Source organism: Candoia aspera, chromosome 2 (genome assembly GCF_035149785.1).
Source record: "Candoia aspera isolate rCanAsp1 chromosome 2, rCanAsp1.hap2, whole genome shotgun sequence".
NCBI lineage: Eukaryota > Metazoa > Chordata > Lepidosauria > Squamata > Boidae > Candoia > Candoia aspera.
The window spans coordinates 854635-882240 of record NC_086154.1 but is presented as its reverse complement, the minus strand read 5'-3'; the positions used below and the strand labels follow the sequence as shown (position 1 = coordinate 882240).

At 47.6% G+C, this 27606-nt stretch overlaps 2 protein-coding genes and 1 pseudogene across 5 annotated transcripts; 2 read left to right on the top strand and 1 right to left on the bottom strand.

The window, feature by feature from the left end:
* LOC134491907 (zinc finger protein 91-like) overlaps window positions 1–27606 on the bottom strand; it is a 362387-nt pseudogene that overhangs the window by 248722 nt on the left and 86059 nt on the right.
* Window positions 911–26423, top strand: LOC134492033 (zinc finger protein 107-like). The gene is made up of 6 exons (XM_063296157.1): window positions 911–1477; window positions 1729–1834; window positions 2668–2801; window positions 3669–3846; window positions 4407–6126; window positions 24757–26423. Exons 1-6 carry the CDS (start codon window positions 1064–1066, stop codon window positions 25949–25951), a joined length of 3747 nt encoding a protein of 1248 aa, XP_063152227.1. The 5' UTR covers window positions 911–1063; the 3' UTR covers window positions 25952–26423.
* Window positions 20099–24244, top strand: LOC134491997 (zinc finger protein 263-like). 4 transcript variants are annotated; one of them, XM_063296115.1, is made up of 4 exons: window positions 20099–20756; window positions 21048–21177; window positions 22038–22120; window positions 23374–24244. In XM_063296115.1, the coding sequence occupies exons 1-4, from the start codon at window positions 20343–20345 to the stop codon at window positions 23590–23592; spliced, it is 846 nt and encodes a 281-aa protein (XP_063152185.1). In that variant the 5' UTR covers window positions 20099–20342; the 3' UTR covers window positions 23593–24244. The 4 variants fall into 4 exon arrangements, with proteins under 4 accessions (XP_063152185.1, XP_063152187.1, XP_063152186.1 ...); XM_063296117.1 differs by having other exon boundaries at window positions 20101–20756; window positions 21048–21153; window positions 23374–24243; XM_063296116.1 differs by having other exon boundaries at window positions 20103–20756; window positions 23392–24240.

Sequence of the window (27606 nt, the reverse complement as noted above, 5' to 3'; positions counted from 1 at the left end):
GGCCCCTGAGGTGCCCCCGCGCCCCCGCCTCCAGGGGTGCCGGCGCTGCCCGCAGGTCCCGGCAGGGGGCGCCCTGCTCGCCGCCTCCTTGCTGAGCGCCACCGAGCATGCTCCGCCCCGTCTGCCTGGCTCGGGGCACCGGCCGTGAGTTGCGCTCTGGGAATCCGGGGGGGGCGGGCAGGAGGGGCTCCCGCGACCCAGAGCCTCCCGGGGGGGAGGAACAGCACAGCCGCCCCCGTCGGCAGCGCCTCCCCGGCCGGTTCTTGCGGAGGGAGGGGGAACGTGCGGCGGCCCTCCAAGCGAGAGGGAGGGTCCCCGGAGTCCCCGAGAGGTTCGCCGGACTCCGAATCCGAGGCTGGGGGGGCGGCGGGGGAGACCCCCGTTCCTGCTCCTGGCCTGTGCATGGAAAAGATCCAGCGCTGGGGGGAGGGAGGGAGCAAAGTTGTGGGGAGGGTAGGAGGCCTAAAGGAAGGACGTGCTCAGCTTCTGCATAAACCAGGTTGGCTTCCCAGCATTTCTAGCACACAAAAAAAACAATCTGGGAAAGGGGCTTTTGCCTGGCGCTCCTCCACCCCCTGCAAACGGTGAAGCTTTCGGGTGTTGCGCTTGGGAAGGTCCAAGTCTGTGCCTCAAATGTCCTTGCTGGCGGGGCTGGCAGACCCACAAGAGATTTTCTGCTGCCAGTTGAGCTGAGTTGCCCCTCGCAGAAGACCCTCCCCCAATCTGTGGGCTGGTCTCCCACCGGTGGTGGGGGGGGAGGGACAGATGTTGCACTGAATGGGAAACACCTCTGGATTTTGCCCCCCCCCCAAGCTATTACATGGCCCGGATATTGATTAAGGGATCAGAGTTTCTGAATGAGAACAGCCTGTGTAATTCCTGAAGTTTGCTTTCTTTTCCACCTCGGGGGTAAAAGCTGGAGGCCACTTGAGAGCTGAATGGCCTTGAAAAACCTCTCCCGGCCTCTCTCTGCAGTCCATTCAGGTCCTGGGACTGGAAAGACCTTTGGAGGCCCAGAGACCAGCAGGCCCCTCGTGGATCTGTGCCGGAGAACGGAGCGAAAATGGATGCAGCCCAGCCAGCGTGCAAGGGAGTGGGAACAGGCCCTGCCGCTGCTCAGCCTGGGAGCGGTGGGGAGGGCTGGGCAGGACGTGGGCAGAGGATCCGGGAGGAGGAAGCCCTCAGTTCCGAGATGCAGCATTGGCACTTCAGGAATAGTCCCCTTCAGGAGGCCGAGGGGCCGCGCGAGCTCTGCAGCCGCCTCCACCGCCTTTGCTGGGGGTGGTTGCAGCCAGAGAAACACACCAAGGCTCAGATGTTAGACCGGGTGATCTTGGAGCAGTTCCTGGCCGTCCTGCCCAGGGAGATGGAGCGCTGGGTGCGGGAGTGCCGAGCGGAGACCAGCTCCCAGGCGGTGGCCCTGGCGGAAGGCTTCCTCCTGAGCCGGGCGGCAGAGAAGGAGCAGGAAGGACGCCAGGTGAGAGATGCTCATCTGGGGAAATATGAAGGGATCTAAGTGTGCTTACATGTCTCCCTGACACTGTTTTTGGGATTAATAATAACAAGATGCTTAGAGAACATCATTCTAGAAATGATGCAGCCATTCTCCCATCCTCTTCCATCCCCACTGATGGACATAGAGGGCTTGCAAAAACTTGGGCAGAAAGTGAAAATCCAGTTCCTTTCATGTCCTGTTCTCTTAATTCCTCTCTTATCCCTGTATTTCAGGTTCCATGGCCCTTCCTGGAGGTGGGCACTAATTGTCCTGAGGAAAGGGTGGATCCTGCAAATCCCTCTCAGGAGCCATGTTTCCGAGGGATCTCCAAGGAGGAAGGTCAAGGTCAGGACGCCTCACTAGGTAAGGGAAGATCCTTCTACGTGTTTGGAGTTTTTCCAGAGAGATTGTAGTTATCTTTAATTCTCTGTATCTTCTTGTGTCTAGTCGTTGGACTTACCAGAAGATGACCCAAAAAGAAAGATTTAACTCTCCCTCTTCGAGGTAGAAGGCTTAAGTCTCAGGAAGGAAGTCCCTCCCATCAGTCCATGCACTACCTTCAGATGATTCCCCATTTGCAGAAGACTGACCTCTTCTGCGGAATGGCCTGAGTTGCATTTGGACTGCCCCATCCTGAGATGCTTCTCTTTGTTCTCATGGATGGGGAGGGGAACAACTTGTCTTTGCCAATGCTAGATGGTAAATCTCTAGTAATTCCTCACACATATCCCTGCTGGACCATCTCCAACACCATCTATCCTTGCAGTCGTGTTCCTGTGGTGCTCAAATTTCATCAGTTGCCCATCCACGTGGAATATAATGGTTTCAGGCTGCAGTGGGTGGGGGATCATTTACCGTTGTTAAATGAATGCTTTGATTGCCAAGAGAAGACTTCCTTCTCTCGTTCCTGTCTAAAAGTCTAGGAGAAAGGTCCAATTGGGGTTTGTTCCCTGTGCTCTTTCTCGCGTTTTCTGGGCTGCTCAGTCAGTGCGTGGTGGGGCTGTGGTCTTCTCTTCTCCTTTTTTTTTCTACACTCCCAAGATGGAGCCTATGGAAGTCCACCAAAGGCAGAGGGTAGGACTGACAAATGGATATTTCCTCCGCAGGACAGGAAGAAGTCTTAAGTCGTGCCTTCAAGCTAGAAAAGCTGGAGTTTACCCCTTTCCTGTCAGCTCCATATCTGGTGACAACAAGCTTGCTTCCATCCCATCTCTCCTTCCCAGGGAACAAAATGGAGTCACCATTATTCATTGGATCATCTCCTTGTACTGGTGGTGCTGAAAGAGCAGCTGGACCTCCAGCTCAGGTAGGAAGGAAAGGATCAGAGGCTAATATCGGGGATCAGCTGGACACCTCCGGTTTCATTTGAGGTTTCAGCATATAATACTGCTGTTCCTGAGCAACACAGATCTGGGAAATTAGGATTCAAGTTAGTGATCAGTCACACTTGGCCTACCACTCCAGACTGTTTTGGAAATGTATTCATTTCTTCTCTGGTTACTTACTGCTGGACGATGAGTTGCTCTGGAAGCAGGCCATCCTTGATCATTTTTGGAAGGCCAATAATGAGGCTGCCAACCTAATTTGCAGAAATATAGTGGGACACAAGATCTAAACTGAAAGTTACTCCTTGTTTTACAAAACTTCACAACTTCCTTTTCTAAAGTGTAAGAAAGTTTACAGTAAAGGCATCCTTAACTCCAGCTTGGCTTTTAAAAAGTGAATTATGCTGGTTTTTGGCTGCGCTGATCTCTTCCCAGCCTTTTCAACTGTTTTGTCTAGGAAAGAGATAAAGGGGTTAGTGGTCCCTCATCCCCTGACTAGCCAGGACTGAACCTGCTTACCTGGAACATCACCCGAGGGCATCTGGAGTTGCCACCTGCTGAGGCCCCGTTTGCCGTATCTAATTAACACGAAATCTTTCAAGAGACAGGAATACAGTTAATACACATATAACAACTTTGGTCATCTGCTTCAGTGAGAAGCTGCCGCCCTGCACCGCCTAGATGGAGAGGATGCTGTGTGTAACCAGCCCTTGAGAGAGCGGGATGGTTTTATCACATAACGTGTTGAGTCCAGCTGGGGAAATGTCCAATTAAGCATTAGAACTCTGTGCTTTTAGGATCTGCAGATTAAAGGAGATCTTGCCAATTCTTCTCAGGTCTTCTAACAGGGATCCTTCCTCGTTCAGGTTCCTGTGTCCTTTGAGGAGGTGGCCGTCCATTTCACCAGTGAAGAGTGGTCGCTGCTGGATCCCAGCCAAAAAGCCCTGCACCGGGAAGTCATGTTGGAGACGTCTAGGAGCATGGCCTCTTTAGGTGAGGGTCCCTCTGGGGGAAGATTAAGTCAGAGTGAGGAGTCACTGGATGGTTTTCTGTTATTTACAGCTTAGGAGATCTGTGCAGATCTTGTTAACATGATTTCATCTCTTTTCTCTTTCCCTCTTACATTAATTCCAGTCCATGTCCACGGTCTTCTAAGTACCACAGTTTCTTTTAGAAGGAAGAGATCAGTCTGGTGGCCAGTCAGTCTGGAAAGGGTTGACGTGCAGTCTTGGGATCCTCTTTGGGGCCTGTGTGAATACTGCAGAGCTACTGGGAAGATAATTGGGGAGGGGACGTGTATCATATCTGACCCAAGGGCATGTGCCATATCAGAGCTGGGCAGCAGGGCATTGCATTGGTTGTTGTTATTTTTATTTATGTGATCTTTTTTAAAAATCTGTGTTAACTGCCCAGAATTACACAAGATGAGCAGCCAAGCCAATCTTTTAAATTAATAAAGGACCTTCATGCTGTCATTTCCCCTGTTCCTCCCCCTGCAGATGCCCAGGAATAGAAACAGGGACTGACACAGGGAAAGCAAACTGTGTGTTGTAGAATTCTCTGATTTCTTTTTCTTTCCTCTCAAGCAGTTGATGGTCAGGAGAATGAAAATTACCAAGAGCCAAGTGTGAGGCCATCACAGATAATCAAAATTGAAACACCAGAAGAGATGTCTGCAAATAAGTGGGGAAGGAGGAGATGCGAGAAAACCCGACCTTACAATTGGAGAGGAAAATCCATTCTTGAATCTGGGGAAATGGACCACTTCCTGACCCAACGTGATTGCAAGGAAAGCAATATGGGAAAGTGTCGAGGAAGGGGGAACATATTCCAAGCAAAATCCAATTTCAGTAACCACTGCGAATCTGGGAAGAGCTTCGGCAATAATAACCATGTTACTCCCCATAAAATTATCCATGTGAGGGATGACCCCTATAAATGTGTGGAGTGTGGAAAGAGCTTCAGGTGGAGTAGTAATTTTAACTACCATAAAAGGATCCATTCAGGGGAAAAGCCTTATAAATGCACAGACTGTGGAAAAAGCTTCAGTATGAACAGTTCCCTTACTTCTCATAAAAGGATTCATACAGGAGAGAAACCATATACGTGCACAGAGTGTGGGAAGAGCTTCAAGTGGCCTGCTACCCTGCTTTATCATAAAAAGAACACAGGAGAGAAAACCTATAAATGCCTAGCATGTGGAAAGAGCTTCAGTATGAACAGTTCCCTTACTTCTCATGAAAGGATCCATACAGGAGAGAAACCCTATAAATGCGTAGACTGTGGAAAGAGCTTCAGCAACAGCAATCACCTGACCTCCCATAAAAGGATCCATTCAGGGGAAAAACCCTATAAGTGCATGGATTGTGGAAAAAGATTCAGAACAAGCAGTTCCCTAGCATGCCATAAAAGGATCCATACATCAGAGAAGCCTTATCAATGCACAGACTGTGGGAAGATGTTCAGTGGGCGTCGCCGCCTGACTTCTCATAAAAGGATTCACACAGGAGAGAAACCCTATAAATGCCTGGAATGTGGAAAGAGCTTCAGTTATAGTGATTCCCTTAATTCCCATAACAGGATCCACACAGGGGAGAAACCGTATAAATGCATGGAGTGCGGTAAGAGCTTTAGTCACAGCGGTCACCTTACTTGTCATAAAAGGATCCATACGGGAGAGAAACCCTATCAATGCCTGGAGTGTGGAAAGAGCTTCAGTATGAACAGTTCCCTTACTTCCCATAAAAGGATCCATACGGGAGAGAAACCCTATGAATGCATAGAGTGTGGGAAGAGCTTCAGCAACAGCAATCACCTGACCTCTCATAAGAGGATCCATACAGGGGAAAAACCCTATAAATGCACAGAGTGTGGAAAGAGCTTTAGTAGGAACAGTTCCCTTACATATCATAAAAGGATCCATACAGGAGAGAAACCCTATAAATGCACAGAGTGTGGAAAGAGCTTCATCTTAAGCAGTGAGCTTGCTTCCCATAAAAGGATGCATTCAGGGGAAAAACCCTATAAATGCACAGAGTGTGGAAAGAGCTTTAGTACAAACAGTTCCCTTACGTACCATAAAAGGATCCATACAGGAGAGAAACCCTATAAATGCACAGAGTGTGGAAAGAGCTTCAGAATGAGCAGTTCCCTAGCATGCCATAAAAGGATCCACTCAGGATTGAAACCTTATTTATGCAATGAATGTGGGAAGAGTTTTAGTACAAGCAGCTCCCTTACTAATCACATTAGTATCCACACAGGGAAGAAACTATATCAGTGCTTGGAGTGTGGGAAGAGCTTCAGGTTGAAAAAGCAACTAACTTCTCATAAAAGAATCCACATGGGAGAAACCATAGAAATGCTCTGAATGTGGAAAGAGTTTTTGTGAAAATGGGACTCTTCTCATAACGAGAACCACAAAGGGGAGGGGAAAAAAGCATGCATGATGTGTAGAAAGACCTTCGGGCGCAGCAGTCAACTTCAGATAAAAGGGGGAGAAACCTTTAAACACTGAAGTGTCCTTAATTCCTGTAAAAGGGTCCACTGTGATACAAAACCATATAAAGCCATGGAACACAGAGTCAGCCTGTTGAGCTGCCTTGGTTCCCATGCAAGGTGTAATGACCAGCATGCTCGAGCATTCACTCAAAGACACTCTAGAGACTTGGGCTCAATTAACTGTTGAATGAAGCGAAGCATTCTGATACAAGGAAAAAGTGGTGAATGGCCATTTCCTGTGCATTCTTCAGTTTAAAATCACAAACCTCTGATTCCACCCCCCACTCCCCGCCTAAGCATGCACCACTCCCTGGTACCAGCAGATAGCTTGAATGGTTTCTGCCCATTGACCTTGGCAAGGGGCATCTAACCCAAACAATATAATTCACACTCCAATCTCATTCCTCCTCCCTGCTGGCGACTTGTAGTCTGCTGACACAGGTTTCTGGATTTCTTCAAAATGGAAGCGAGTTCAATCAGATGTTGTATTGACATTTGGTCGAGGAGTCTGACATATTGCCCCCCCTGAAAAAGAAACTTGAAAGAGATTAACAATAAGCAATAAAGTAATAAAGGCAAGGAATGGATAGGGTGGGGAGAAAAAGGGGTATTAGGGGAAGGTTTATCAGGATATTGGGAGTGAAACTTGCGAGTTAGTGCAGGAGTATTGACATCATGGCTGAGAACCATTCGTTGTCTGGAACGTGTTTCCAATTAATTAGGTATTGTAAAGCGCCACAGTGAATGTGAGAGTCCGGGATTCCTTTGACTTCAAAGTGTTGTTGCCCATCAATCATGTTGGGAGCTGGAGGTGGAGAAGTTGGATGCCATTTGGAGGAATCCTGGGCAGGTTTCAGCAAGCTGCAATGGATAACAGGGTGAAGTCTTTTTAGATTTTGAGGGAGTTGGAGTTGCACAATCACTGGGTTTATAAGTTTGACGATCGGAAAAGGGCCAGTAAATTTTGGGCCCAATTTCTTGGAGGGCTGGTGAGATTTAAAGAAATTTGGTACTTTGTCCCCCACTTTCATGTCCCACTGAGGTCGTCTGTTGTGATCTGCAAAATGTTTGTAAGTCTGCTGTGCAGTTTGCAAAGCTTGCTTGATGAATGGCCAGGTAGAAGCAACCTTAGTGCACCAGTCGCCTGTGGAGCAGTCAGAGGGTGGTTTTAGGGGAAGTTCTGGAATAGGGACGAAGTCCTGCCCAGAAACCACTTGGAAAGGGGTAAATCCCATGCTGTGGTGCATGGAGCTATTATAATTACTTCAGCGAAAGGAAGCAGGTCAACCCAATCATCGTGTTGAAAGTTTACATAGCAGCATAAGAATTGCTCTATAGTCCGTCTGCGGATGATTCAACGAGCTGAGGGATTGCTGGACTCCAATTAATTTCAAAAAGCACCAAACTTTAGAGGTAAATTGTACTCCGTGATCCGAAATGGTCGGGGCATCCGTGCAGTCTGTAAACATGCTGCACAAACAGTTTGGATAGTTGTTGAGCTGTTGGGATTTTGGTGCAAGGAATGAAGTGTGCCTGCTTAGAAAATAGGTCAATTACTGTCCAAATCACAGCTTTCAGGCAAATCAACTATAAAGTCCATTGCAATTTCCTTCTATGGGGCTGCAGGGGAATCCACCAGTTGGAGCAACCCCGGCGGCTTGCCCCCCTTGCGTTTAGCTTGAGTACATATAGGATAAGTGAGAATATAATCAGTCCTGAAGGATTTTGGTGGCCCAAAATTGACGCCGTACTCAATGCAGGGTCTTGGCAAAAGCAAAGTGGCCAGCCGTTTTGCTATCGTGAGATCACTGCAAGATTTTTGGGCGTAGATTTTCTGGAACGTAAAGTTTTCCATTGCAATACCAGAGCCCGTTTAGTTTGGTTAAGGTGGCTTTGTTACATTGTAGCCAGGGATCGCTTGTAAGTGCCTGGAGCAGTTCCTCCTTTAAGTCTGAGGGGACTTTCTGTTTCGGAGCTGCTGCTTGCCTGCTGGTTATGCAAGCCAGACCCAACTGGGTTTCAGAGAAAACTGTGTCTACTACCTCAGCTTGTTTGCTGTTGTGTTGAGGTAGGCGTGAAAGAGCGTCGGCCGAGAAATTTTTCCTGCCTGGAAAGAAATGTAGGGTAAAATTAAATCGGTTGAAGAATTGAGCCCAGTGCAATTGTTTGCCATTCAATTTTCTGGGGCTGCATAGCGCCTGTAAGTTTTTATGATCAGTCCATACTTCAAAGGGATGTTTGGCGCCTTCCAGAAGGTGTCACCAATTTGTGAGTGCTGTCTTTACAGCGAACGCCTCGTTCTCCCAAACATGCCAGCATCTTTCTGCCTCAAATTTGCAAGACAAGTAGGCACAGGGTTGAGGGACATGGTTCAAATATTTCTGAATTAGTACAGCCCCTGTGGCCTGGTCAGATGCATCTCCTTGTATGATAAATGGGCATTCTGGATCAGGGTGCGCTAAAATGGGCTCGGCGGTAAGAAGGGCTTTTAGGTTTTCAAAAGCGGCTTGGCACTCGAGTCCATTTTAAGCATGCACCGGGTTTGTTACTTTGTGTGTTTCACCCCTCCCCCTTGTCTTCAATAAATCAGTTAATGGCAGTGCAATTTGTGCAAATTGAGGGATGAATTGGCTGTAGAAATTGGTGAACCCCAGGAAACTTTGAAGTTGGCGCTGGGTTCATGGGGGCTCCCATTCCAGGATGTCCTGGATTTTGGAAGGATCCATTTTCACTCCTTTGGTGGAAATACAGTATCCAAGGTAATCTAAGTAGGTTTTGTGGAATTCACATTTTGAGAGCTTGGCATATAGCTGGGTGTCCCTTAGTTTCTGCAGCACTTGTTTTATGAGGCGGACATGCTCCTCCTTTGTTTCTGTATGGATCAGGATATCATCCAAATAGAGTAAGACCCCTTTGTACAAATGGTCATGTAACACCTCATTGATGTACTGCATGAAGACAAGGGAGAACTTTGTATTGATAACCCAATGGGCAGTTGAATGCAGTCTTCCATTCATCCCCTTCCCTAATCCAGATTCTAAAATAAGCCTCTCGCAGGTCTAATTTAGTGAAAATCCTTCCTTTTGACAGATGCGAGAGCATGTCGTTCATCATGGGAAGTGGGTACCGACTGGTGACAGAAATGACATTGAGGCCGCTGTAGTCGGTGCAGTGCCTCAAGGTGCCTCCTTTTTTGCTCTGAACAACACAGGGGCAGCCATTGGAGAATTGGCTGGCTCAATGAACCCCCTGGCCAGGTTCTTGTCTATGAACTCCCTTAACACTTTCTTTTCCATTTCCAACGCGGCTTGCATTGTCGGCTTCGGCAGTTTGGCTTTAGGGTCAATTTCAATGGCACAGTTAGTTTTTCTATGAGGAGGCAACTGATCTGACTCCTGTTTGTCGAAAGCATCTTAAAAATCCCAATACTGGCTGGGGATCACAGAATCAGCTTTGGTGGCTAGTGTCTGGCACTGCTTGATCAGAATTCCAGCAAATTGGTTTGGAGGGTGCTTAACCTCCTGTTCTGCATTCACATAAGCCCCATTGGTGAATTTTAAGCCACCCATCTCCCATTGCACTTGTGGTTTCCTGCTTTTCAACCAGGGCAGACCCAGAATAATTGAATAATTGGCAATATGAATTGCAATGTCTCTTTGTGTTCCCCTATGTGCTTGGCAACAGTTTTGGTACGAAACTTTACGGGGGCCCCATGAGCCACAGTGCCATCCATCTGGGTAAGGACTATAGGCTGCTTAAGTTTCTTTACTTTAAGATTCAGAGTATTAATGAGAGCTGGGTGGATCAAACATTTGGTGCACCTGGAGTCTAGCATGGCTGTTAAATTAGCTTTCTGCTGGGTCCTTGGGTATTTTAGCTCAACCTAAATAAGGTTGAACAGTCCTCACTCGCCACTGGGTCTTTGTTGTCCTCTTCCTCGGAGGAAGGAGTTTTGCGCCTGGGATTCTCCACCTGTTCACTGGTGCAATTGAGAACAGGTGTGCCCCGTTTCCCGCTGGCTGTGGGAATTCCTCCTCAGTCTCCCCCAAAGTCCTCAGGGATTTCGCCCACCAGCTCCTTGCATGCCAAGACTGTAGCTGCTGCACCTTTGCGCTTCGCTGGAGGGACTTGGCTGGTTTCCCACCAGATGTCTTTGCAGCTCCAACTCCCCTGTGTGGGCACTCCAAAGCTCGATGGGAATCTTTCCCACACTTGTAGCAGCTTCCTCTCCTCCAGCCCCTATCCTTAGCTTCCTCCCTGGGTCAGAATGGTTTTCTCAGGCCAAAGGACATCTGGCTGGGAGCCACGGTGTTTCTGCTGGCAGCTTGGGCTCACAGCTGCCTGCAGAATTGATACTGGGTATTTTCCACCTCTCTGGCCAAACAAATCCACTCTCTCAATGTGGGTGGATCTCCTCGGCAAAGGGCCCATTTTAGGATTTTAGGTTGCAGTCCCCCTTTAAAATAGTCCACTTTAGTAGCTTCGGACCAGTCCAGTATTTTTCCTGCCAGGGCTTTAAACTCCATGGCATACTCTGCTACACTTTCCTCCCTTTGCCTCAGCTGCTGCAACACTGTCTTCACCTTGAGCTTCTCCAATGGATCCTCAAACCTCTCTCTCAGGATTCTCATAAACTCCTTCAGACTATGTAGTTCAGGGGCCATGGCATCGTGGACTTGCACAAACCAATCCGCCGCTGCACCCCTCATCTTAGCTCCCACTTGACTCATTGTGGTGTACTTACTCAGGAAGAAACCTCCACACTCCTGCATGTAGATTGACACATTCGTTATAAAAAATGACAGTTGCTGAGGATCCCCATTAAATTTAACTTGGAGATCTCGAGGCACGTTCCTTGCAGGGGCTGAAGCTCTGAGTCTGGCTCCCGGATCGTCCCAGGTCATGGTTTGGCCTCCACTTCTGTGGCTCCTGGGTGGTGAGGGGGGCAGCCGGGGTGGTGTCACAGTTTGGTGACCCCTGCTTTGATCAGGCAAGGTTTTCCTGGGTGGCACGGCTGACTCGTCATGTTGGAACACTAAGTAGACAATTGCCTTTGACATGTGCTGCATCATCTCTTCCACAGCAGACATTCTGGCTTCTAAGCCGCGAACCTTCTGTCTTCCAGACCCCTGGGAGCTGGGACCCAGAACCCTCACCCGGGCTTTGATAGGCTGAGGAACCCCTGTCGCTCCCCCTCCGATGCCCGACATATCCGGTCTCGACTCGGCATGGACCCTTCACCTCCAGTGTCTGGGGTTCTTGAACCAGGTCCAGGATGATGAGTGCACTCTCTAACTCGGCAACGTAGTCTGTCGCAGTTTCCTCACTCTCTTTGGCCCCATCACTCTCAGCACCTTCTATTAGCCCCTCCATCTCTTCCACTGCTTTTGCGTAAAGGATGGTTTTGTCGGTGCCTTCTGAAGGTGTGGACTCCTTGGTCCTCAATCTCAGTTTCTTAGACATTTTCCTCAACTCTCAACTGGGTATTGAATCTCCAGGTAGAGTCTCGAGGTGAAGGATTCATAACTTTATGTAATGACAGCACGCTCTAGCATTCACTCAAAGACACTCCAGAGACTTGGGCTCAATTAACTGTTAATGAAGCGAAGCGTTCTGATACAAGGAAAAAGTTGCGAATGGCCGTTTCCCCTGCATTCTTCAGTTTAAAATCACAAACCTCTGATTCCCCCCCCCCAAACTCCCCACCTAGGCATGCACCACTCCCCAGTACCAGCAAATGGCTTGAATGGTTTCTGCCTGTTGACCTTGGCAAGGGGCATCTAACCCAAACAATATAATTCACACCAATCTCATTCCTCCTCCCTGCTGGCAACTCGCAGTCTGCTGACACGGGTTTCTGGATTTCTTCAAAGTGGAAGTGAGTTCGATAAGGTGTTGTATTGACATTTGGTCTAGGAGTCTGACACAAGGATCCATTCTAAGGTTCCTATAAGTACAAGATTGTGTGGAAAGGGGTTGAGGTGAACAGCTTTCTTTCTTTCAGAGGATCCCCTTAGGAGAAACTGAATAAATGTATGGATTACGGAACGAGCTCCCTGGGCTAGATTTCTTCATACCAGAGGTATTACCTAGTCAGTTAGGCCTGGCTCACGAGAATCTGTTATTAAATTGTCCCACTCCTTACACCAAAACCTCTGCAAACCTCTGCCTGGCCAACCTGCTTTCTCTAGGCAGAAGCAACATCTGAAGCCAGTCTGGGATCAGGCTCCAGGCTTTGTGGGGAGCTGGCGTATGCAAGGAAGCAGGGGAAAAGGTGTGTGTGTGTTTTAGCTCCAATTGTATTGAAATACTGACCTTCCTTAAACACAGCAAAGTATTTAAGCTATTGATTCTTTCTCCATATAACCCGACGTGCATAGCTGTGGTTTACCAGTGAAACTCTCTCCCAAATGTTTATATGTAGATGCAGGTTGAGGTTAGTATGTCTCTGGGTGCACAGTTGCACTATCCCAGCTGAAAGCAGAAGTGTAGCCAGTGAGGTTATGATCTCAGCTGTTGCCTCTTTACTTTAAAAATGGTTTTATTCATCCAACAGTGTACCATGTGGGCAATATATTTTTTTTAAAGGAGGGAGTTCAATCAAGCCATTTGTGTTCGTCTCATTTCTGTGAGTAAAGCAACCAGCGCCGTATTTTCTAACCTCTTATTATCAAGAAATAGCATTCAGCTCAAAGGGAATCCTGTATGGATTTTGTTTTCCTGTGAGTGTTACATTCTGAAACTACTGCATTTCTCAAGGTTTTCAATATCACTTTAGTTCCACTGTATGATTTTGTCATATCAATGTAATAAGAAAAGTCACTCCTATTTGAAGTTTTAGGGAACCATGGCATTAGGGTTTGGGGGGAGATGGGTAGTGATAAATTCGATAAATAAATAAATGATAAACCATCCAGAGTCATTTGTCAAGATGGGCAGTGAAGAAATGTGATAAATAAATAAATTGTAAATTTGAGAAACCTTGTCTTACTGGCATGATTGTGACTCTCTTTTTAGGGGTAACCAACCTTGGGGGTGGTTAGTACCCTGAAGATGCTCCCATAGATCAAAAACTTATTTATCATTTTTGCCTCAGAATATATAATATATATTATATAATATATTACTTACTGCATTAAAAACATTGTTTTATTGTTACTTTAATTAGTATTTATTCTTGTTTTATTCTAAACAGCCCAGCGTCACTCTTTGAGTGAGATGGGCGGTAACTAAATTTGAAATATAAATTAAAAAAATGTTTCAGTATATCCTGATTATTAATTAAATTTCTCATTTTGAAGGGTTAATATAGTACATTATTGGGAACAGTTGTTGCGCAATGTATATGATGCCCCTGCTTGATTTTTGTTGTTTATTCATTTAGTCGCTTCCGACTCTTCGTGACTTCATGGACCAGCCCACGCCAGAGCTTCCTGTCGGTCGTCAACACCCCCTGCTCCCCCAGGGACAAGTCCGTCACCTCTAGAATATCATCCATCCATCTTGCCCTTGGTCGGCCCCTCTTCCTTTTGCCTTCCACTCTCCCTAGCATCAACATCTCCAGGCTGTCCTGTCTTCTCATTATGTGGCCAAAGTATTTCAGTTTTGCCTTTAATAACGTTCCCTCAAGTGAGCAGTCTGGCTTTATTTCCTGGAGGATGGACTGGTTTGATCTTCTTGCAGTCCAAGGCACTCTCAGAATTTTCCTCCAACACCAGAGTTCAAAAGCATCGATCTTCCTTCTCTCAGCCTTCCTTATGGTCCAGCTCTCGCAGCCATATGTTACTACAGGGAACACCATTGCTTTTACTATGCGGGCCTTTGTTGTCAGTGTGATGTCTCTGCTCTTAACTATTTTATCGAGATTTGTCATTGCTCTCCTCCCAAGGATTAAACGTCTTCTGATTTCCTGACTGCAGTCAGCATCTGCAGTAATCTTTGCACCTGGGAATACAAAGTCTTTCACTGCCTCTACATTTTCTCCCTCTATTTGCCAGTTATCAATCAAGCTGGTTGCCATAATCTTGGTTTTTTTGAGGTTTAGCTGCAAGCCAGCTTTTGCACTTTCTTCTTTCACCTTCATCATAAGGCTCCTCAGTTCCTCTTCGCTTTCATGGTATCATCTGCATATCTGAGATTGTTAATGTTTCTTCCAGAGATTTTAACTCCAGCCTTGGATTCCTCAAGCCCAGCTTGTCGCATGATGTGTTCTGCGTACAAGTTGAATAGGTAGGGTGAGAGGATACAGCCCTGCCGTACTCCTTTCCCGATCTTAAACCAGTCCGTTGTTCCGTGATCTGTTCTTACTGTTGCTGCTTGGTCGTTATACAGATTCTTCAGGAGGCAGACAAGATGACTTGGTATCCCCATACCACTAAGAACTTGCCACAATTTGTGATGGTCCACACAGTCAAAGGCTTTAGAATAGTCAATAAAACAGAAATAGTTGTTTTTCTGAAACTCCCTGGCTTTTTCCATTATCCAGCGGATATTGGCAATTTGGTCTCTAGTTCCTCTGCCTTTTCTAAACCCAGCTTGTACATCTGGCAATTCTCGCTCCATGAATTGCTGAAGTCTACCTTGCAGGATCTTGAGCATTACCTTACTGGCATGTGAAATGAGTGCCACTGTTTGATAGTTTGAACATTCTTTAGTGTTTCCCTTTTTTGGTATGGGGATGTAAGTTGATTTTTTCCAATCTGATGGCCATTCCTGTGTTTTCCAAATTTGCTGGCATATAGCATGCATTACCTTGACAGCATCATCTTGCAAGATTTTGAACAGTTCAGCTGGGATGCCGTCGTCTCCTGCTGCCTTGTTATTAGCAATGCTTCTTAAGGCCCACTCAACCTCACTCTTCAGGATGTCTGGCTCTAGCTCACTGACCACACCGTCAAAGCTATCCCCGATATTGTTATCCTTCCTATACAGGTTTTCCGTATATTGTTGCCACCTTTTGTTGATCTCTTCTTCTGTTAGGTTCTTGCCATCTTTGTTTTTGATCATGCCCATTTTTGCCTGGAATTTACCTCCAATTCTACGTGATTTACATGGAAGAAAAAGCTAAAGGAACAAACTAGATGACTATGTGGGAGAACTTTAGTGAGGGGAGACGAGTGGAATAGATGGTTAGAAAGTAGTGGAAAGAGGTGGAATGAGTTTGGATCTGACTCAGTATCAAGGAATTCACACTGTGCAGACGCATAGAAATTCATGCAATATGAGAAAAGCATTAGCAAAGCAGATCTACCTATCAATGAAGCAAGAAAAGTGGTGAGAAAGCAGAGCCTATAAAATGTGGGTAGATTCATCACACTCCTTCTTATAAGCATGGAAATTGAACAGAACTTTCGTAATTATGTAAGTTTACATATAAAGAGAGAAACCACGCAGCACTGAAAATGCTTTGGTTGAGTACAGTACAGACAACTCGTGACCTGTTGGATCATGGTGTCAGAGATACTTCCTTACCTTAACAGAAGCAGAACTTCCTTCCTTCCTTCCTTCCTTCCTTCCTTCCTTCCTTCCTTCCTTCCTTCCTTCCTCCCTCCCTCCCTCCCTCCCTCCCTCCCTCCCCTCTCCTTCCGCTTCCTTCCTGGTTACTCAATGCATTCAACAATGGCAGAGCTCCTAATGTCCTGCCTTCGCTGGGAAAGTTCTTAAAAATATATTCAGAGATGTATCTGCCTTGAAAATAGCCCATGTCATTCATATTGAACTGTATAGCACACTCAGACATCAGGGGTTGGCCACAGGAAATCTTTTATGACATTCTGTGTTAGGTCATAAAATGCTTTATGATAATTTTTATGTCATAAAATGTTTTGTAAAATTTGCCTAATTTCAATTCCACAGGAGTTAGGGTTCCTGGATTTTGGACGCATTCTGTCAGCCCATCTGAGGTACCTTCGTTCAAAAATGGTTCGCTCAGCTAAAGGTTACAGTACAAATGGACAGAAGAGTTTTAGTAGCATGCAGATGTAATTTTACATATATGGAGAGCAACCACGCAGCGCTGGAAGTACTTGGTCGAAGCAATCATCTTACTTTACATGAGAGGACTGAAACGGCAACCAGAGAACTGAAACATTTTGCAACGTTCTGCAACCTGCAGGTACACTTGGCTTTCGAGTGGTAGCCGAGGATTTGCACATCGAGGAGTGGGGAGGTCCAGTCTACATTTAATTAACCTTTCCATTTAATACAATTAAAAAATGTATTAACTTAATTACTTAATTAAATTTGTTTATTATTCTCCAGCCAGCTATTCAGCCCTTTCCCTTCAGGTTAAAACTTAAGGATGGTATTTTGAAGGGTCTTTGCAGGACCACACTCAAATTGTGAAGAGACTGGTGTCAAGGACCTCTCCTGCCAACACACGGATGTTTGAAATTGTTTAATGGGCATTCAGGAACCTACTGAAAGGAGCCCTTATTAAAATGCAGCCCGTGTGGGAAAGCAGCTGCATGTGAAGTCGTCCTGACAGGACCTTCCGGGGAGGTGTACACCCAACACATCTGTGTACTGAACCATCTTTCTCAGCACACTAAGCCACGATGATCAGGCTTCCTCTCCTTTCTTTCTTTTTCTCTGTTTGCGGTTTCCTTGGGGAGTGCCAGGCAGGGACACCTTCTTCCCTCCTCTTTTTCCCACAGCGGCAGTTCCGCAAGGAGGCCTGGGCTGAGAGAGGAACCAGCCAAAGGCACCATGGAGCTCCCACAGCCAGGTTGGGGGGGGGCAGAACTGGGTCTCCCGGTCCAGGCCATCCCTTTTCACTGCTCCACCACGTGGAGGCTTCATCCGAGGGAGAGTCAAGGCCGAAGCCTTGAAGTGGGACCTGAGGCAGGGTGATGGGGCCCCCAAGAGCCTTGTTCGGGGGCTGGAAAGCAACTCTTGAGGGGGGAGGATGCTGTGGGGGGAGGAGGGCCCCCAGCAGGACACGACGGGACTCAATCAGGCCATGCCCAGAGTGGGCTGTGACCCACAAGGAAGAGGCCCAAGTTGTGAAGAGCCAAGAAGGAGCATCTAAAAGCCACGCCTGGAGAGAGAGACTTGTATGCCCGACCTTCTCCGGGAGGCCTGAAAGAGGGACTTTGTGGCACGTCCCTGAGAAGCTCGAAAGATGCCCCAATTCCAGTGTTTCTTCCCCTCCAGAAAGCCCGAGCCCCACACCAAGGTGCAAATGTGGGACCTGCTGCTGCTGGAGCAGCTGCTGTCTGTGCTGCCCACAGAGGAGGCACAGGTGCGGGAGTGTGGCGCAGAGAGCAACAGGCAGATGGTGGCCCTGTCCGAAGGCTGCCTGCTGAGCCAGGCAGAGGAGAATCGGGAAGGGCGGCTGGTGAGAGACCTTCCTTTTGCAGGTCCTTCACTGGAACCCAGCACGCTCTTGGCCACTCCCTATATCTAGATCGCAGCAAGCACCCCCCGCCCCGCTAGCCAAAATGTAGCTTGATATATAGTCTGTATATATTGAGCATCGGGAAACAGTAAAAACAACAGCTAACTGGCAGAAACAGGGCAGTAGGCAGGCATCGGCCAGGACAGACTGAATGAGGGGAACGGGCAAGAAATAAAAAGACAGCAATTGCCTCAGTAATCTACATTATCCGTCTATCAAAAGGACAGTTTTTTTCAGAGCCACTGGAAACAGGACTGTGTATCATTGACGTGAAGAGTCCTGGCAAGCAGTGAATGGCCTTTGGTTATTCCAGTCCTAAGTGCTTCATGTCCCTAAAAGTAGGAGAATACAGAGGGAGATGAGAGCACAAGGTTCCTCGCACCACGAAACAAACCATTCATGGATGGGGAGGATGCATCCAACCCATTTTGGGAGCTCAAAAAGCGTCCCAACATTATCTTTGCATTCTGAAATGTCTTTGTACAGTTTTCTGGCATTACTAATGGAAGGTGCTTGCTTCTTACTGTAAATTCTTCCACCGCTCCTTCCAGGGGATGTATTTGGGGCAGTTCTTCCGTTGCCCCTTTCTGTCTTCACCGCTGGATATTGTGGCCTGCGAAGCTCAGGACGCAGAAGGCACTCCTGTTCTTCTCCGGTGCCCTTCCCTTGTATCCCCTTCTGTGCCTCTGATGCGTATCCAGGGACCCGCCTGGAGGCCATCAGCAACCACCTTGAGGAAAGGAGGGAATGCCTCGAACTTTCAGAGGGATCTCCGAGGGAGATCGAAGTTGGGACAGCTCACCGGGTAAGGGAAGTCATTCTGAGGGATACGAACTTCCCCAGGGAGATCCCAGCTCTCTTTCACCCTCTGGGTCTCCTGGGGGGTAATCTCTCCCCGCTTCATTCCTGCTGCTTCCACCACTGCTGCCTCCCTCACAGGGAACGGAACGATGGCGTTGATTTCTGCAGGATCCTCTGCTTTCTCTGGTGGAGCTGAGAGAGCGGCTGAACCTCTGGCTCACGCGGGACAAGGAAGCGCAGAAGGGGTGCTGGGGGCCACTTTGATGGCGCCACTGAGCAGCTGCCACGGCTCCCGCCCGCCTCTCAAGGCTCTCGTGGGAAAACAGCCAGACTAAATATCCACGCCGAGCCAGGCTTATGAGGAGAAGTAATTCACCATTCAGTATCTTTTCTTCTTGTAAGGCTTCGTGTAACCAAACAGGACAGCACGGATAAAGGCCCCTTAGTGTTACGACGGTGCCTTCTCTTTCCTTCTTCTGGTAAGGTTTTGGACTTCCCAGTCTAGCCAACATTCATGGGACTTCACACACCATGCACGGTTTTAACATTACTACCGGCTGTCAGTCTGAAGCCACTCCGTCATAAGTTGAAGAAAAACGAAAGATGGCACGCTAAGCAGGACTGACCTTGGGTAGCTCCTGAGAGGTTTTCCACCTGCTGACACTTAAGTTCCATGAACAGTCATTTATTTATCTATTTAACGAATTTATATGGCCGCCCAACTCACACACACTGACTCTGGGCGGCTTGCAGAATTAAAATCCACAACATAAGAAAACCCACCAACCCCCACCTCCACGGCGGCTGCGAACACAATCAAATCAGGTCCCGGCAGGGGGCGCCATGCTCGCCGCCTTCTCGCTAAGCGCCACCGAGCATGCTCCGCCCCGTCTGCCTGGCTCGGGGCACCGGCCGTGAGTTGCGCCCTGGGAATCCGGGGGGGGGGCGGGCAGGAGGGGCTCCCGCGACCCAGAGCCTCCCGGTGGGGAGGAACAGCACAGCCGCCCCCGTCGGCAGCGCCTCCCCGGCCGGTTCTTGCGGAGGGAGGGGGAACGTGCGGCGGCCCTCCAAGCGAGAGGGAGGGTCCCCGGAGTCCCCGAGAGGTTCGCCGAATCCGAGGCTGGGGGGGGGGGCGAGGGAGACCCCCGTTCCTGCTCCTGGCCTGTGCATGGAAAAGATCCAGCACTGGGGGGAGGGAGAGAGCGAAGGGGGGGGAGGGTGGGAGGCCTAAAGGAAGGACGTGCTCAGCTTCTGCATAAACCAGGTTGGCTTCCCAGCATTTCTAGCAAAAACAATCTGGGAAAGGGGCTTTTTGCCTGGCGCTCCTCCACCCTCTGCAAACGGGGAAGCTTTTGGGTGTTGCGCTTGGGAAGGTCCAAGTCTGTGCCTCAAATGTCCTTGCTGGCGGGGCTGGAAAGACCCACAAGAGATTTTCTGCTGCCAGTTGAGCTGAGCTGCCCCTCGCAGAAGACCCTCCCCCAATCTGTGGGCTGGTCTCCCACCGGTGGTGGGGAGGGAGGGACAGAAGTTGCACTGAACGGGAAACACCTCTGGATTTTGCCCCCCCCCAAGCTATTACACGGCCCGGATATTGATTAAGGGATCAGAGTTTCTGAATGAGAACAGCCTGTGTAATTCCTGAAGTTTGCTTTCTTTTCCACCTCGGGGGTAAAAGCTGGAGGCCACTTGAGAGCTGAATGGCCTTGAAAAACCTCTCCCGGCCTCTCTCTGCAGTCCATTCAGGTCCTGGGACTGGAAAGACCTTTGGAGGCCCAGAGACCAGCAGGCCCCTCGTGGATCTGTGCCGGAGAACGGAGCGAAAATGGATGCAGCCCAGCCAGCGTGCAAGGGAGTGGGAACAGGCCCTGCCGCTGCTCAGCCTGGGAGCGGTGGGGAGGGCTGGGCAGGACGTGGGCAGAGGATCCGGGAGGAGGAAGCCCTCAGTTCCGAGATGCAGCATTGGCACTTCAGGAATAGTCCCCTTCAGGAGGCCGAGGGGCCGCGCGAGCTCTGCAGCCGCCTCCACCGCCTTTGCTGGGGGTGGTTGCAGCCAGAGAAACACACCAAGGCTCAGATGTTAGACCGGGTGATCTTGGAGCAGTTCCTGGCCGTCCTGCCCAGGGAGATGGAGCGCTGGGTGCGGGAGTGCCGAGCGGAGACCAGCTCCCAGGCGGTGGCCCTGGCGGAAGGCTTCCTCCTGAGCCGGGCGGCGGAGAAGGAGCAGGAAGGACGCCAGGTGAGAGACGCTCATCTGGGGAAATATGAAGGGGTCTTAATGTGCTTGAATTCTTACATGTCTCCCTGACACTGTTTTTGGGATTAATAATAACTCAACAAGATGCTTAGAGAACATCATTCTAGAAATTGTTCCTGTGTTCTTCTAGTGGATGGGTTTGCAGCCATTCTCCCATCCTCTTCCATCCCCACTGATGGACATAGAGGGCTTGCAAAAATTTGGGCAGAAAGTGAAAATCCAGTTCCTTTCATGTCCTGTTCTCTTAATTCCTCTCTTTTGCCTGTATTTCAGGTTCCGTGGCCCTTCCTGGAGGTGGGCACTAATTGTCCTGAGGAAAGGGTGGATCCTGCAAATCCCTCTCAGGAGCTGTGTTTCCGAGGGATCTCCAAGGAGGAAGGTCAAGGTCAGGACGCCTCACTAGGTAAGGGAAGATCCTTCTACGTGTTTGGAGTTTTTCCAGAGAGATTGTAGTTATCTTTAATTCTCTGTATCTTCTCGTGTCTAGTCGTTGGACTTACCAGAAGGTGACTGAACAGGAAAGCCTTAACTCTCCCTCTTCGAGGTAGAAGGCTTAAGTCTCAGGAAGGAAGTCCCTCCCATCAGTCCATGCACTGCCTTCAGATGATTCCCCATTTGCAGAAGACTGACCTCTTCTGCGGAATGGCCTGGGTTGCATTTGGACTGCCCCATCCTGAGATACTTCTCTTTGTTCTCATGGATGGGGAGGGGAACAACTTGTCTTTGCCAATGCTAGATGGTAAATCTCTAGTAATTCCTCACACATATCCCTGCTGGACCATCTCCAACACCATCTATCCTTGCAGTCTTGTTCCTGTGGTGCTCAAATTTCATCAGTTGCCCATCCACGTGGAATATAATGGTTTCACGCTGCGGTGGGTGGGGGATCATTTACTGTTGTTAAATGAATGCTTTGATTGCCAAGAGAAGACTTCCTTCTCTCGTTCCTGTCTAAAAGTCTAGGAGAAAGGTCCAATTGGGGTTTGTTCCCTGTGCTCTTTCTCGCGTTTTCTGGGCTGCTCAGTCAGTGCGTGGTGGGGCTGTGGTCTTCTCTTCTCCTTTTTTTTTCTTGACTCCCAAGATGGAGCCTATGGAAGTCCACCAAAGGAAGATGGTAGGACTGACGGACGGAGGTTTCCTCCGCAGGACAGGAAGAAGGCTTGAGTTGTTCCTTCAAGCTAGAAAAGCTGGAGTTTACCCCTTTCCTGTCAGCTCCATATCTGGCGAGAACAAGCCTGCTTCTATCCTGTCTCTCCTTCCCAGGGAACAAAATGGAGTCACCATTATTCATTGGATCATCTCCTTGTACTGGTGGCGCTGAAAGAGCAGCTGGACCTCCAGCTCAGGTAGGAAGGAAAGGATCAGAGGCTAATATCGGGGATCAGCTGGAGACCTCCGGTTTCATTTGGGGTGTCAGCATATAATACTGCTGTTCCTGAGCAACACAGATCTGGGAAATTAAGATTCAAGTTAGTGATAAGTCACACTTGTCTTATTTATTTGTTAGCTTTGTCCCCGCCCATCTCCTCCCTTCAGGGAACTCTGGGTGGTTTACAATAAAATAATCGATTAAAACAACAAACACACAATTTATTCTTCAAATTTCTATCACCACCCATCTCTCCCAAAAGGGGACTCTGGGCGGTTATAAATATAAATGAATAAATAAAACCACTCATAATAAATACATATAAAAATAAGAGTAAAAAAGCAAAAAAGTCCAAATGGCAGAAGAATCTGATATAGCCTGTATGTGGGGGGAGTGGTCTAAGATAGCAGCCATCCCCATGTGGAGCTATTCCCCGCTCCGCCCCAAGCGAGGCGGCAGAGCTATGTCTTCAGGCTCCTCCGGAAGGCCAGGAGCGATGGAGCCAATCTCACCTCTGGGGGCAGCGTGTTCCACATGGCAGGAGCTACTGCAGAGAAGGCCCGCCTCCTGGACCCCACCAGGCGGAATTCTCTTACCAACAGGGTCTGCAGCATGCCCTCTCTGCATGATCAGGTGGGACGGGCTGATGTGATGGGGAAGAGGCTTGTCTTACCTCTCCTCTTTCTGTTTTGGAAATGTATTCATTTCTTTTGTGGTTACACAGTGCTGGACTCAAAAGTGAAAGACTGAAGGTCCCCCTGATTCCAGCTTGGTTTTTAACAATTGCATCCATGCTACTTTTTGGCTGCATTAGAGAAGTGGTTTCATATTGGCCTCTTCCCAGCTTTTTCAACTGTTTTCTCTAGGAAAGAGATAAAGGGGTTAGTGGTCCTTCATCCTCTGACTAACCAGGACTGAACCTGCTTACCTGAAAGATGAGCTGAGGGCATCTGGTTGCTAACCCTAACCATCTGCCACTATACTTCTTGATCCCCATCTGGATTAAGAAGTATACTATAGTTGAATGGCACTGAAGGTCCTACAGAATCAGTGAAGGTGATAAAACTTGCCCTAATTGGCTGCCAGCCATAGGCTGTAAACTCTGCCCGTTTTATCACATAACAAGTTGAGTCCAGCTGGGGAAATGTCCAGTTAAGCATTATAACTCTGTGTTTCTAGGATTGGCAGATTAAAGGCGATCTTGCAAATTCTTCTTGGGTCTTCTAACAGGGATCCTTCCTCATTCAGGGTCCTGTGTCCTTTGAGGAGGTGGCCGTCCATTTCACCAGTGAAGAGTGGTCGCTGATGGATCCCAGCCAAAAAGCCCTGCACCGGGAAGTCATGTTGGAGACGTCTAGGAGCATGGCCTCTTTAGGTGAGGGTCTCTCTGGGGGAAGATTAAGTCAGAGTGAGGAGTCACTGGATGGTTTTCTGCTATTTACAGTTTAGGAGATCTGTGCAGATCTTGTTAACATGATTTCATCTCTTTTCTCTTTCCCTCTTACATTAATTCCAGTCCATGTCTTCTAAGTACCACAGTTTCTTTTAGAAGAAAGAGATCAGTCTGGTGACCAGTCAGTCTGGAAAGGGTTGACGTGCAGTCTTGGGATCCTCTTTGGGGCCTGTGTGAATACTGCAGAGCTACTGGGAAGATAATTGGGGAGGGGATGTTTTTGCTTATTTCACTTGTCCTAATCATCACCATATGTTGTCTTACAGTGATATTGCAGTGAATTGTATGTTGTGGCATGGAATGCAATTTAGGTGCATTATCTGACCCAAGTGCGTGTGCCGTATCATGAAGCTAAGACCTGGGCAGCAGGACATTGCATTGGTTGTTGTTATTTTCATTGGTGTGATGTTCTTTTTTTAATCGGTGTTAACTGCCAGGAATTACATGAGATGAATAGCCATACCAGTCTTTAAGATTAATAAATAATATTCTGTCATTTCCTCTATTGGTCCCGCTGCAGATGCCCAGGAATAGAAACAGGCTAGGGACTGGCATGGGGACAGCAAACTGTATGTTGGTAGTGTTTGCTGCACTAGAAGTGTTGAAAGTGGTACTGCAAATCATGAGGCTTGATCCCTGGTAACATCCTGAATTTCTGACTTTTCTAATTGGGTTTTCTAATGTCTTTTTTCCCGTCAAGCACTTGATGAGCAGGAGAAGGAAAATTACCAAGAAGCTAGTGTGCTGCCATTAGAAGTAATCAAGATTGAAATACAAGAAGAGAAATCTGAAAGTAAGTGGGGAAGGAGGATACATGAGAAAAACCAGTACTACAATTGGAGAGTAAAATCCACTCTTGAATCTGGGGAAATGGACCACTTCCTGACCCGTGACTGCAAAAAAAGCAGTATGCGAAAGTGTCGAGAAGGTGGGGAAATATTCCAGACAAAACCCAATTTCACTAATCACTGCAAAATTGGAACGAGCTTCAGTAATAACAGTAACATTATTCCCCATAAAATAATCCATACATGGGAGAAGCCTTATCAATGTGTGGACTGTGGAAAGAGCTTTAGGTGTAGTAGTAATCTTAACTACCATAAAAGGATGCATTCAGAGGAAAAACCCTATAAATGCATAGACTGTGGAAAAAGCTTCAGTTCGAACAGTTCGCTTACTTACCATGAAAAGATCCATACAGGAGAGAAACCCTATCAATGCATAGACTGTGGGAAGAGCTTTATCCAAAGCAGTGACCTTACTTCACATAAAAGGATGCATACAGGGGAAAAACCCTATAAATGCATAGACTGTGGAAAAAGCTTCAGTTCGAACAGTTCTGTTACGTATCATAAAAGGATCCATACAGGAGAGAAACCCTATCAATGCATAGAGTGTGGGAAGAGCTTCAGCAAAAGTAGTGTCCTTACTTCCCACAAAAGGATGCATACAGGGGAAAAACCCTATAAATGCACCGACTGTGGAAAAAGCTTCAGTTTGAACAGTTCCCTTACTTCCCATAAAAGGATCCATACGGGAGAGAAACCCTTTAAATGCATAGAATGTGGGAAGAGCTTCAGCAAAAGCTGTTACCTGACTTCCCATAAACGGGTTCACACAGGAGAGAAACCCTATCAGTGCCTCGAGTGTGGAAAGAGCTTTAGCAAGAGCAGTGTCCTTACTTCCCATAAAAGGATCCATACAGGGGAAAAACCTTATAAATGCACAGACTGTGGAAAGACCTTTAATGGGCATGGCCACCTGACTTCTCATAAAAGGATTCACACAGGAGAGAAACCCTATAAATGCTTGGAGTGTGGAAAGAGCTTCAGTCATAGTGGTTCCCTTACTTCCCATAAAAGGATCCACACGGGGGAGAAACCATATAAATGTATGGATTGTGGAAAGACCTTCAGTAGAAGCAGTTCCCTTACTTGCCATAGAAGGATCCACTCAGGGTTGAAACCTTATATGTGCAATCAATGTGGGAAGAGTTTTAGTACAAGCAGCTCCCTTACTTATCACGTTAGTATCCACACAGGGGAGAAGGTATATCAGTGCACAGAGTGTGGCAAGCGCTTCAGGTTGAAAAGTCACCTAACTTCCCATAAAAGAATCCACACAGGGAAGAAACCATATAAATGCATAGCATGTGGAAAGAGTTTTTGTGAAAACAGGACCCTTACTTCTCATGAAAGAATCCACAAAGGGGAGAAAAAATATGCATGCATGGTGTGTGGAAAGAACTTCAGGTGGAGCAATCAACTTATGTCCCATAAAAGGACCCACACTGGGGAGATGCCCTTTGGGACTGAAATGTCCTTGATTCCTGTAAAAGGATCCACTGTGATATGAAATCATATAATGGCATGGGATGCAAACAGAGTGTTAGTCAAGAATTGTGAACTCATTCATCTTAAAAGGCTTCATGTGTAGGACTTCATACTTGCAGGACCACCTCTCCCTGAGGATATCTGTCCCACCTGAGCAAATAGGGTGGGCACGCTCCGGGCCCCCTCCCTTAAATATTGTCATCTTGTGGGTCCTCAGAAGCTGCCTTTTCACCCTTGCCCCCGAGATCTGACCGGCCCCCACCCTTCTTCCAGAGAGCACTTAAAACCTGGCTCTTCCCCCAGGTGTTGGGATAGGGTGAGGCAAGGGTGGGATGACAATGTGGGTGCATTAGAGAAGTGTGGCTGTGGTGACAGGTTTTTCTGTTTTTGTTGCTGTTGGCTTTTATATTGTTTTATACTGTTTTATTGGTTGTAAGCCACCCAGAGTTGTTTTAAGTTGGGTGGCTATATAAATGTTTTAAATAAACAAACAAATAAATGTTTGTGTGTGTACACAAATACAGATCGTTCTCATTACTGACCACAATAGGGACTGGCAACTCCATTGTTAAGCCGCACGGTCATAAAGTGAAACTTCACTTGATCACACTGGACCTATGATGTCAGTTGGTCAGTTCCAGTTGCAGTCGTTAAGCAAGTCACCCATGGTCGTAAAGTGTGACATCACGTGACCACGACTTGCCAGCTTCCTCATTGACTTTGCTTGTGAGAAGCTGGCTGTGAAGGTCACAAATGGTGATTGCATGACTGCAGGATGTTGTGACTGTTGTAAATGCGTGCCAGTTGCCAAGTGTGATCACATGACTGCAGGGAAACTGCGATAGCTGCAACCTGGAGGACTGGTTGCAAGTCTCCTTTTTCAGTGCCATTTTAACTTCAAATTGTCACTGAATGAGTGGTTGGTAAGTAAGGACTACCTGCAAGAAGGAAATAGCATACATGCATGTAGCATCAAGTGGAACAGGAACCTTATTTTCTGTAAATAAGGCATTGGAGGTATACAAGGGAGAAACTTTATAATACATAGAACGTGGAAACAGTTTGAGAAGGAAGTATCCACTGGGAGAGGAATCCTATAAAGCAGAGGATGGGAAGAGTTTCAGCAAAGAGCAATTCCCTTAGTTCCCGTGAAAGGATCCATGTGGGAGAAACCACAGAAAGGTGTTTCTGGGAGACGGGTTAAAGAGCAGGAGTCTGACTTTCCATGGAAGGAGAAACTATATAAATGGAAGAAGTGTAATAAGAGCTTCTGTACAAGGAGCCCTTTTATTTCCCAGAAAAAGTTTCATGCGGGAGAGACAGTATAAAAGCACGGAACACACAGAGAATCAGCCAGCTGATCTGTCTTACTTCCCATAAAAGGATCCATTCTAAGGATCCTATAAGCACATGGATCCTGTGGAAAGAGGTTGAGGTTGAATCTTCACCTGATTCTTTTGGAGGATCCCCTTAGGAGAAACTGAATAAATGTATGGATTACCGAAAGAGCTCCCCAGGCTAGACTTCTTAATACCAGGCGTACTACCTAGTCAGTTAGGCCTGGCTCACGAGAATTTGTCACTAAATTGTCCCACTCCTTACGCCAAAACCTCTGCCTGGCCAAGCTGCTTTCTCTAGGCAGAAGCAACATCTGAAGCGAGTCTGGGATCAGGCTCC